Raw genomic sequence first — 12,284 nt, forward strand, 5'->3', positions numbered from 1 at the left:
ATTTCAGTTAAAGATAATAAGAAAAGGCTACAGTGAAGAACAACTGGGATATTATTTTTATTGTCACATGTTAAAATTAACTTTGCAAGGTGTGTTTGACTTAACTAGGAAGGTTCACTATATGAAGTTGAATTCTTTACAAATACATTATTACATTACATACCTAACAATTTTGTGATTTGATGGATTTTAATTGAACTGTTTGTAGTATAGTCTACAGTAGGTACTAACAATTCTCTTTTATTTTGAAAACTTCAGTACCTTGTATTACTGACAGTATTTTAAGCAGTTACAGGATCACTTTGCCCTGTAGGTAAAAATGATGACAGCTGGAATTTGTGATTCAGATAGCATTTTTACCTAAAGATAACCAGCAGACTATGACTACTACAAAAACATTTTAATCATTAAATGGAAATCAGTATCTCTTGCAATAACAGTCTTAGATACAAACCCTGGAGCTTTAGATTCTCATTTTTTATATGTCCATCAATCAGTATTAATCATATAAAAAGCTGATGATTTACATACACACATATATATATGTATGTTTGTTTTGTGTTAACACTTAAAGAAACAAAAAATCATTTGTATTATGTTTATATTTTGTTTTTAAATAGGAAGTTGAAAAAATCCAGATTAAAATTACTTCACTTGGTCTTACTGAGTCACGAATAACAGAAGATGAAACAATACAGCAGCTGTTTGTAGAATGCAGATTAAACAATTTCCTTGCAGAGGAGACCCCACTGTCACTTCCAAAACCACCTAGTGGTCAGAGGATTCACTATAACTATAGCACTGGTAAGTCTGATGTATTTCTGAGCAGGCTTGGTTCTTCTCTTAAAATCTGTATTATGAAAATACCTGCAATAAAGCCTACTTTCTATATATTATAGTTGCATTTCTTTATGTGCCAACTCTATTTGCCTATTTTCCAGATATTTTGGAAAATACTAAAAGTGAGTTTTAAGAAATGAGGTAAGTGCGCAATTATCTAGTATACAATGAAATGCTGAAGGAGGCTGGTATATAAAATGGTAACACCACAACATATTTAAATATGCTGGTAGTGCATAAATTTCATAATTAGACTATACATAACTAAAATCTATATATTCATTTCAGAAGAGCATGACGATCTAATTTTTCTATCAGTACATGATGATACATCTTAGCAAAAGCAAAACATTCTAACCTGTACATCTAAAACTTAGTTGAAAAGAGAGAATATGTAATTGGACTTCATCACTACTTGCAAATACTCAGTGTTCTTTTAATGACAACTTTTTAATAGGGGAACTAATTAATCCTTGTTTCATACTAATACATTGCCAATTAATACTTTATATTTACACTACTGGCATACATAGAACTATTGTAATAATTTAAAATTCTCTTGTTAATTATTTCCCCAGCTATGTCATCATATTTCAATTAACTACTTCTTTCTGGTAGAATTTTCTTTCATTTAAGATTCCAAGTGCCTGAGTGCTTCAGTCTTGGACTTTTAGCTGAGATTATTCTGTAGTGGGTGAATCAGGGTTAGGGTTAGGGTTATTGCTATTTGTGACAAACCCTTAGTACAGACATTCAAATTAAGCATTCTTTTAAAAATAATTACGTAAAAGTGGCTTTGCAGAAACGATGTCTTAGTCAGATCTTTAAAATTGCTGCCATCTACAAACCTGATTTTAGAATGCAACTTCCCAAATAATTCACTCGTTTAGATCTTCCTCTTACTCATAGACTATTGGATTGTTCCATGAGTAGCTGAAGACTGAAATTAATCTGAAATGTCACATCAACGACTGCTATGTTGGCATTGCCCACTTGAGAGGGAATATAGATGACAGATTTTCTCCAGTCCATTGGTCTGAAGATTTCTTCTATTGAAATACTGCGGCAGGAAAGGAGGATTGAATTGCTGAGGCTGTCAAAAAGGATAAGCACTTTGCCATACATTATCTCTAGCTTCCTTAGTGGAAGAAAATACAGTAAATCACTTCAAATACAAAGCAGTAAAGAGCCTTTTAAAATCATGGCTTTTAAAATCATGGCTGCTATTGCTGTTAATAGAAAGTGGCAGCTCTGTGACATGCTTAGATGCTGCTTTTGTATCTTTTTTGACAGTGTTCATATAAACCTGCCCGTGACACACCAGTAGATCATGATTCTAACATTTGATTCTAACATTGTTGTTTTTCCTTAGAAAAGAAAATGAAATAAACGTTTATTTTATTTTGTTCTTTTCTTCTGATAGGTGAAAAAATGTTTTTTTCTTCTACTAGGTGAAAAACAATTGATAACCAGTTATATTAATTTATTTGTTTTGCAGCGATAAATGTAGATAAGGAAGATAATAATGCAGAAAGAGAGTATCTCAAGTCAATTCTTCTAAAGCCAGATCTACCTGCTGACAGGTACAGATTAATACTAAAAACCTCTATTATAGGTCTTTGTAAAAAATGGTCATGGTTTGTCTTTTTATTTGTCTTTATTGACAAGGTAACCCTAAATAGTTAATGCATAACTAACAAGAAAAAAATAATTGTTTCAGCTAGGAATGATGCCTGCATTGTGATCTGGCTGCTGCTGGTCTTATTTCTTCTCTGAGTAGGTGCATATGGAATGGAATATTACAAACTTATCTAATGTTTGTTTAGTGCTGTGGTTTAATTCTGGGGGGAGGTTGTTTCTTTTGTTGGTGTTTTTTTTTTTAAACAACTTTGTTTTACAAAACAGAGTTTCTAGAGTGTATCATCAGTAGTCTATCAGTAATGAATTTGAAAAGCACGTATCTGTGCGATGGTAGAGTAGTACCTTTGTTGCTTTTTGAATTCAGAATACTAAAAGTCTTAAGAACTGCAGGAAGTGGTCCTTGGCCCCAGAATTTAAAGTAAAAAAAAGTATATGTGTGTATATATGGATGTAGCAGACATCTATTATATGAATGCATACGAGAAAGACTAGAAATTAGACTTGTTCAATTTTATAGTAATAAATTTGTTCTTATTCATTTTTTTTCATTGAGTTAGCCATGTGTATTACTTGGAGAGAAGGAATGACATACTTTGATTCTGTTTCTTCTTGAATATCAATATTCATTAAAATGGAACAACTATTAATTTAAAGATCCATTCCATTTACAGAAGACTAGGATACCTGCTGATTGCATTTGAAGCATCAGTCATTTGTAAATCTTATGCACAAATCACTGATTCACTCTAAGAAAGAGAGAGTGATCTTTCTTCATTCTATATTTCTTATTTGGCATCTATATCAGGAACATTGCTAAACATATTCTACTAAAGCATGTTTTACTAAGATTTAACAATAATGAGGATAAAATAGTCCTTTTTATTTCCCTGACAGATAATTTAGTTGCTAAATAAATTTCCCTGTCCAACCATCCAGGACCACTGTGGCAGTTTCACTTCACCACCTGATCTGGAACTGAGGTCCCTTGGCAGCTACACCCCCCACAACTGTCCCAGTCAGACCAGTTGCCTTCACCAACTCCAGCACAGGTGTCCAGTCACTGAGTCTTAGAAGTCCCAATCCTTAAAATAAGTTTTCGGTGCAGTAATTTAATAAGACAATAACCGTTCAAGTTGGAGCCTCATAGTAAGGACCCTGAACAAAGGAACCTCTCGGCTTTCACACCCTCACAGGATAGTCTGTGGCTCCTGCCACATTGTGAAGTGTCCCTCACCTGGCTGTACCCAAAGTCTGGGAGTTACTGGCTCCAGCCTGTATCTCTGAGTATCCTTCCCCTGGCTGGGCCATGGGTCCCTGGGCCTTTGTTGTGGTAAGGGATAGTAGCTTCATAGCCTCTTACCTTGGGCTGGGCTCCTCCAGCACTCAACCTGCAGCTTCTCCTGAGCCACCTGTACTGGATTGATTCCTCAACACAGTGAAACAATAGCTGGTCTGTGTGCTGCAATTTCCCCTATAAATACTTAGATAACTATACTAAGTATTTTACAAACCTGAGGTAAAAATAAGGTAAAATAACAGCAGTGAGCTTTTTCTCAGAACAGAAGCATTCATCTCTTACATGTCCCATCATGTCACTACTGTCCCCTGTGTTACAAGTAGGTTGTTTCCTGCAGATATCAGAATGTCTGGTTTGGCTTGTGCTGAAATTTCAGTTCTGTATTGAATAAATAGGAAGGTAGAAGTTCATCAGTAGTCCAGTTTCCCATTTTTTTGTATCAAGAGGACCACAAGAAACAAAATTTATGGAAATATTCTGCCCTTAACACCAAGGATGTTTCTCTATTTTAAACTTGTAAAATTGTGTTTTTTCTCTTTTCATTTTTTGTAATTTGATTTTTGACCCTTTTTGAAAGCAAAATACCTTTTTTTGTGCGTGTGTGTTTAGCCTAAAATTTACAGTGGTCAGTGATCCTCCAGAAGATGAGCAGGATCTTGAATGTGAGGACATTGGGTTTGCTTATGTCAGTTTAAAAGAGATATTCCAGAAGCAAAGAGATATCATTGAGCAAGATATTGATGGTAAGTTTTAAAGATCACTTTCTTGTAAACTTCTGTAGCCTAAAATTCATTGAATTTCTACTTTGCTTTGCAGGCATTACTGTGCAAGTAATTGTTTCAATAAGAAATTATTTAATACTAACTAATAAGTTCCACATTTGTTTGCAGAAGTCTGCAAAAACTAACTATTAGTATTATTCCCTTAAGTTTAAAAAAAAAAAAACCCAAACCAAATAGCATTCTCACCTCATAGAAATTAGTTTATGAAACCCAAGAACTTTCAAGCTATGTCCACTGCTATAATTCTGCCTTTTCTACAACATACTTCATTGTGGTATGACAGTAAGTATGTATTTTGTATAAAAATTTGTTTTGTATTAAAATTTTCATCAGCAATTTGGTATTACTAACATCTGTATTTTATTTGAAATTACATTATGGCCCTGAGTACCTCAAGTTTGTTTCTTCCGTATGAAATATGTATGATACAATGTGAAATACTGTTGGTTTTGATTAGGAATCAGTTTTAGTGAGCACCCTTCTGTAACAGACTGACCAAAGTCATTGTGACTCCATTAGAGGAAGGTGATGTGATTAAGAAGTGTGGAATCTTCCTTTTCCTAAGGTCATAGGATGCGTTTTTATAACATTGATAAGAAGACTCAAGAAGGCTTTTTGGTCCTTTTGTCAGCTGTGAGGATAATATTCTCCTTGCTCAGTTTCCTGTTCCCCGTGGCAGCAGAGACACTATTACCAATGGTGCGCTTTTCTCTTTACTTTTTTCCTCTCAATCCTCTTTCCCCCTTGGGTTGAAGCTCAGTGAAGAAGCTGAAAGCACCTCTCTTATAAAAGAGTAAAACTCTTCCAGTAAGTGAACTAGTTCAATGATTGGATGCAGAGCACCCATGTTCACAAGGTTCCTTTTGCAATAGCAAGAGTTTGAGTGAGCCCCAGCAGAATGCCAGGGAAATGTAACTTTACTACTTCTACTGTTGTGTCTAATTCCTGTACTTGAGCAATAGGGAGCTGAGTAATGAGGGAAAAAAATACGCTTTCTTATCCATTCCCATTATCATGCATGATTTGCATCCACGCTGTTGCTAAAATACTCAAATTTACAGGAACACGATAAGGAAAATTCTAAGAATCATCAAATTTCCATACTCAGGAAGAATAATATACAGATGTGATGCATTTCCTGCTCTGGCTGAGGAACTTAAGCTTTTCTCCACCAATAATTTTTGTCCAAGTACAAAAGCTCCTCCAAAAATATATTTTGTACTCTCTCACTGGAAGACTGATTTTTGTTCTGGAATTTATGACCATACCTCCCACTGTCATAATTGCCATTTGATAAGATTGACTAGTTAGGTAAACATAATTTTTAAAAGTCACTTTTCACAAAATTCTTAAAATTCCTAATCATCATCTGAGAGAGTTATTAGGACCAGAAGGATTGAGTTTTATTACTAGTTACTGTAAGCTAATCATTACCATGTAATGACAACTACTGAAATATTGTGAGGAGCATTTCTTCCCCTAACTGTCAGACTAATTGAAACCAATTTTTACTTTATGTTAATTATATATATGAAAATTATAATAATAGCTAGAAATACTTTTATTCTTTTTCCCTTCTGCATTTCTCCCCTTTCCTGCATATGCTGTACATTTTTGGGGGGATTTTCATTGCATCCATAACATATAAACTTCTATATTTTCTGAAAACTAAGATGTTTCAGAGGATTTAAATTAATTTTATGTTAAAATATGTCAGATCATGGCAAAATAATGTATCTGTATATTTTCTTAGATGAAGTAATTGTAAAAGGATCAATTCTTCAGATCTGAACAAAGATGTTGATTAAATGTAAGGGCATAATAAACAGAATTGCTAAGTGGTGTTGTACACGTTCTCTGAGTTGGATATTGGTTTAAGGAAAAATAATAAACCTAGACACAGGGAAATTCATAGGGCACTACTGCATAAATATAAAGTCATTCTTAAGTTAGATACCAAACTTCCTTTATTCTTTTTGAGGATTGCAACCATATATCTTTCTCATATTTTGTTCTTTTCATTGCTGATTGTGTCAAAGCAGTTTATGTGAAATTTGAAGCAAGTAAATGAATGGCTAAGCAAGAAGTTGGATGAAAAATATTGTAGTAAAAACATCTAACAGTATGTCTCAGAGATAATAGGACAATATAAAAAGGGAGAAAATAGAATTAGTGTTATCTTCTGATATAATTAACTATAATTATCCTGCTCTTCTTTTAAGTAAAAAGGATACTGTCCCCTGAAGTCTGCTCTTGAAGTTGACAGTTCACTGAGTGATTTGTCGAGGCTGATTTGGACCCATCCATCATACACAGTGTAGAAAAAGCATTAATTGCTGTATTTTTACTTAAAACTATTCCTTTGTATGTAGATATAAGTTTAATAGAATTTGGAAAATCTTTATTTACATATTGTGAAAAATAATTATTTTACATAAACAATTATTATATTGATATTTCCTTTCTAAATTAATTTTAACGCGAATACATTTACTGATGTATATTCTACTTCTAGGAGTGGTTAATTTCCAGTAGTCTGAGGGCCTGAACTGCAAGATTATTTATTTATCTCTCCCTTTTTTTTTTTAGCACATGCTAGTTGCTCTTTAATCTGTCCAAACACTAAAGAAAACTACCAAAACAAAAGTGAAATCTTAAGTTGAATAGCTAATGCTGTTTTCTGATGTTTCCTTTCTAGTTTTTGATTCACAAGATGCCAGTGCAGTAATTGGAAAGCTCACAGTGACAGTGGAAGCCCTCAATGCACTGCGTTCAGTCCATGAGGAATGCAAAAATGATTAGGAGGCAGGAAAGGGACATTTGCCTATTGACGTTCTTGCTCCCAGTGTAAAGATACACTTGATGGTTCATCAAAAATTAGATCTTTATCATTCTCACAGTATACTTAATGTAAAATGTATATTAAAAAGATGCTTGATGTCCAGAAATAAGGTTTTGTACACTTTTTAGTCTGTTTTCTTTTTTTTAAGGTCCTTGCTGAATTATACTTCAGGCTCTCGACACTTGGTAGTGAAAGAGTCTAACTTAGTTCCAACAAAGTTTGGTTTCTAATGCAAGCTTGCTTGTAAATTATCAGATACCATTTGGGGGTATTTTGTCTGAGGAGATAAGTGATGGTGAACCTTCAAACAGAAATGCTTGTAGATTGTTACTAGGATTAGTTCTGTCACAATACTATGTCAGAATACAATAATTCCTGTTAGAAGTGACCTCAGGTAGTTTTTAGTCCAGTCACTGCAGGATTAGGTATTATGTTAGGCCATGTTGCTCAGGGCTGTATCCAGCCTGGTCTGAAAACTTCCCAGGACAGGCACTGCTTTACTGCTCTCTGCACAACCTGTTCCAATGCCTGACTGTTCTCACGGGGAAAAAAGGAGACACATTTCTACACATTACTTCAATCCAAATTGAAGCCAAAGCTAGATCTAAGCACATGGAGCAGCTTTTGCACTTAATGCACTGTCTAATAATTTAATTTGTTGGGGTTTTTTTTTAATTCTAGGGTTGGCATGTTTATAATTTGTTTCAGCTATTTACATTTTGCACAGAAATAAAAATAACAAAGCATTTTAGCATTGATTTTTATGCTTTGCAATATACCATCACATTTTTATCTAATTCTGTAAAGCAGTTGACAAAAAATACCTGTTATTGTTATCAAAGTGGTTTGCTCAGGTAATGTTTTTGTAGATTTCAGTGGTTAACAGTTTGTTATGGTTTATTCCTGGGTTCAGAGGTTTTTATATTAGGCTTAGATTATTTTAAGAGTAAGGACAGCTGCAACAGCGCAAGACAGGTCTTCCACACAATTAGCAATTATTTGTTTCACATTTTTATGGAACTGTCATTCTTGTTAAATGCAGAATTACTTCCATATGTATTAAAGTCACAAGAACTGAACCATTCTTGAAAAAATATTGCAAGAATGTGGTCCTTCTACTGCTACAAAAAAAAATCAATAAAGTAAACTCTGTTTTGCTTGTTATAGACCAGTGGTTATTCTGTTTACCTACTTATAAGTGTAATTAGCTACACAAGCTGACAGCCTTTGACTTCAGTGGTAATGAACAACCAAACTTCACCATAACATGAGGAAGAACTTCTTTACATTGAGGGTGGCAGAGCACTTTTCAGAGAGGATGTGGAGTCTCCTTCTCCAGAGACATTCAAGACAAAAACCTAGCTGGACACTTCCTGCATCACCTCCAGGTGACCTTACACTGGTGGCGTGATTGGACTAGATGATCTCCAAAGCTCCTTTCCAACCACCAACTAACTATTCTGTGAATTTATTTCAAGTCAATGCTTTTTATTGAGGATAAGTAAAGGTTAGAGGTTGATGTAGCTGGGCCCGTGAAATTTGCAGCTACTTAAAGGGCTGTTGCAAGTACAGCGGAGCCAGCCAGACTCCTTTCAGTTGTGGCAGATGGTGTAGAAGGGGCACAAAAGCCAGACCTTGTGGTTTCAGTGGGCTCTGGTATGGTTTTGGGGAGAGAACTTGTTCGACGGGGGCTGGTGTGCTGGGAGGGGGTGCGAAGGGGGACTGCAGGGAGGATGTGGGTCCATTTGGACTCCATGACCCTTCCGACTCAGGATATTCTAAGTTTGTATGCATGATGCATTTCAAAAGTACTATGGATCTTGAACATTCCTTCTTTAATAAAGTTCAAAGATGAAAGCAAATATAAAAATAAAAAATATACAGTATTAATATATCTTTTTCTTGGGTTTGTTGTTTTTTTTTTCCCCCCAGTTTTGGCCACACTCTTTGTCTCCTTTTATTCTCCTCAGTACTAGTCATTGCCACAACTTTGCCATTTTCTCTTTCTTTCATCCTGCTTGGTGCACTTCACAGTCACTTAGATGTGGCAAATTCAGGATAACTCCGCTCAGTCTTGAATTGTGCCGTTTGATTCTGATAGGGAGAAAAGGATAAGTATGAAGGTACTGCTAATAAATTGTTAACCCATTGGACTCTGTACTGTATACTGCTATGCCAGAACATGGTACATTTAGAGAAATAGAAACTTGAGTTGTTTTATTGTTAAGAGGAAATTTTAAAGAACTTCATTTTGCATGCATCATGACTTAATCAATTAAAATACCAGCAAGCTATAAAATAACACAGAATGCTTGAGAGTAAAGCTATTTTATGACAACAACTAGTATAGTTCAGAAAAGTAGACAAATTTCTCATGGCAAGGTTAGAACAGAGACAACCTGATATAACGCTAAATTATACTACTACACCAGGTAGTCCTCACATAGGGTAAAGAAAGATGGTATTCCTTTCATTTCTTCATCTCTATTTGATAAATATTTGTAATTGCAGTGCCTGTTGGTACTGTAAAGGCATGCACATCTGCAAGTTCTTCAAACCTGGTTAAAGGAATTTTAAAGTTGATGTGGAACAAAGCATTCCAACAAGGACATGGAAAGATTCCCAAGTGAGCAACCCGTCTGGCAACCTGCCAACGTAAGGTGAGGTAGATTTGTTACAGCATACTAGTGATGAGAGACTTCTGCTGAAGCTTCAACAAACTATCATGTGAAACACACTTCACTACCATCCTCTCTGGCAAGCAGAAAATGGGATGAAGTTGGTTGTGTGTGCTGGTCTACTGCCTTGTTACTGAGGAGTAGGTTCATCAGCAAGCACAGAGGGTAAGATGGTGCACTTGAGCCTTCAAAAGGGAGTAGGAGATGGGCAAGTTCATACAAGGACCAGCCCTTCTCAGGGCACAGTGTGGGAAGATGGGAGGGCAGGCCCCCACCCCACAGATGGAGAATAGATGCTCTCCATTTTTGTGCTCAGATTGCAGCCAACAAGGGTAACTGATCCAGACTGCTCCCCTTCTCTAGTTCCAAGGGCTGCCCCATCCTCAGTTAGACTCGGTGAGCAGGACTGTCCACAGTTGGTACCTCATTTTAAAGTTGGTTTCTTAAGTCCTATCAGTCCACAGACTCAGCAGATTCAGAAGCTTCATGATGTGTTTGGTGAGTAGGTTTGATGAACAGATTTCCACCTGAAGAGACCAGTTTCCTTGCTTTGTGGAATATCTCAGACAAGACATTTAGGGTAATAATGGTCTGATGCACCAGTCTTGTAGAGGGGAAGTGAAGTGTGGGTTCTTGTCATCTACTGCTGTGAAAGTAAATCATGAAGGAGAGACGTACACAGGCATGTGAAGGTTTAGGCCAGAAAACCTCAAACTGTTTTTTCCCAGACTTGGTGATTCACTGAGTTTTAGATTAGGTTTTAATACATTTTAAACTCCTGGTGGGCCTTTCTGAATTAAGAAGAGGAACTAAGACGTCGCTATATGTGGAGACGCTGTTGCTTGCACGGTTGTAGTCCAATGAGGTCAACTTGTCCCCCCATTTGGAACACAGTGCAGGAGAAAGTTTCGTAGACTTCACTTCTTAGCTTTCTTAACCCATATACCTTTAAGATATTCTTGCAGCAAGAAAATTGTTTGGTTTGGTAGATTCCTGTTTTTAGAGGATCCTGAAGTGTCCTAATATTGTGCTTATAGCACATTTTGAGATCTAAAGCAAGCATTGGTTTTTGCAGAAATGCAAAATGCATTCAGCTTCATAAAAACTCCCAAATTTTTTAACTTCTAACACTAACTCACCACCTCTTGAAAGCCAGGGTGATCATGAAGTAAACTGTTGTTCACTGGCAAAGGAGTAAGAGGAAATGGATGATTTCCAGAAAGCTCTGGATGCCTAAAGAAAAAACAAGCCAATGTACAAAGACTGAATGTCCACCACATACTGAGACTTAACTCTTGGGCTGTAATGGTAATAAACAAGAGGACAATTGATGTAATGATACTGGTAATAATGGTAATATCCAACCGGACTTGCATGAAAAATAAAGATAAAACAAATGAAATATACTCAAATGTTTAACTAATGAGCAATTCTCTTATGTGCATGCACAAAAGGGTATTTCACCATGGGAGTTCAACTTAAATACTGAATGTGGAGTGTTCAGGCTTCCATTATAACAGGTTTATAACTGTGCATTCATATGTATATGACAGCTGCTTGTGCATATACACATAAAAATGCAGGTGTAAATTTGATGGGGTTTAAAAAAGGCTTGTCAGATTTTGTTCCCCAATGACTGAAAACATTGTTAGTACAAACCCCAAGGTTCAGTATGTTCTCATGGTCCTGAATATTGCAGAAACAAATAAAGTATGGAAGATTGAATCTAACTAATCATCTGGTAAGCTTAACAACCAAACATTATAATTAACTGCAGCCTGTCACAAGCCCTCGGTGAGGATGCAATAGCAAGATGCTATTTTGATGAAAAACCTTGAAATTGCTCTACCACATCAACTCTCTTTATACAATTTTTTTTTCATTATGATCATAAGGTTCATTCCCAGGTGATGTTTGTTACCTGTCTGCAGGAGACTCTAAGTCAATATGGTGTTCAAAACCGTCTGTACAACTGTCTAGTTGTGGTGAGGAAGAATTCCCTGGAAATAAGACAAGAGCATAATGACTATTCAGTTATGACAATTCAATTAACCAGTTAAAAACCACAGAAAATGTTTTGTGCCATCTGTAGTCTCCTAGTAGATCTAAGGTAGTATGCAAAGGTATGCTGCCATTTTATGGCAGATAATCAATAGCATCATTTTACAGCTTGAAAATGTTCATTTCTCATTTATTCACTTAGA

General features: G+C 35.7%; 1 protein-coding gene across 3 annotated transcripts in view; it reads left to right on the forward strand.

The window, feature by feature from the left end:
* The window catches only part of LOC128945590 (protein fantom-like), a 41,857-nt gene extending 33,154 nt beyond the window's left edge, over window positions 1-8,703 (forward strand). For 2 of the 3 annotated variants that reach the window (XM_054289328.1, XM_054289331.1), the window contains 4 exons: window positions 621-804; window positions 2,339-2,423; window positions 4,388-4,521; window positions 7,259-8,703. In XM_054289328.1, the coding sequence (XP_054145303.1) occupies window positions 621-804; window positions 2,339-2,423; window positions 4,388-4,521; window positions 7,259-7,362 (507 nt within the window). In that variant the 3' untranslated portion in view covers window positions 7,363-8,703. The remainder of the gene's footprint in view (window positions 1-620; window positions 805-2,338; window positions 2,424-4,387; window positions 4,522-7,258) is intronic. The other variant, XM_054289329.1, reaches the window with a different exon arrangement.
* Window positions 8,704-12,284: the final 3,581 nt, after the last annotated feature.

This window comes from Melozone crissalis, unplaced genomic scaffold (assembly GCF_028551555.1).
Source record: "Melozone crissalis strain CALT ecotype California unplaced genomic scaffold, PUWL_Pcris_2 ptg000068l_1, whole genome shotgun sequence".
NCBI lineage: Eukaryota > Metazoa > Chordata > Aves > Passeriformes > Passerellidae > Melozone > Melozone crissalis.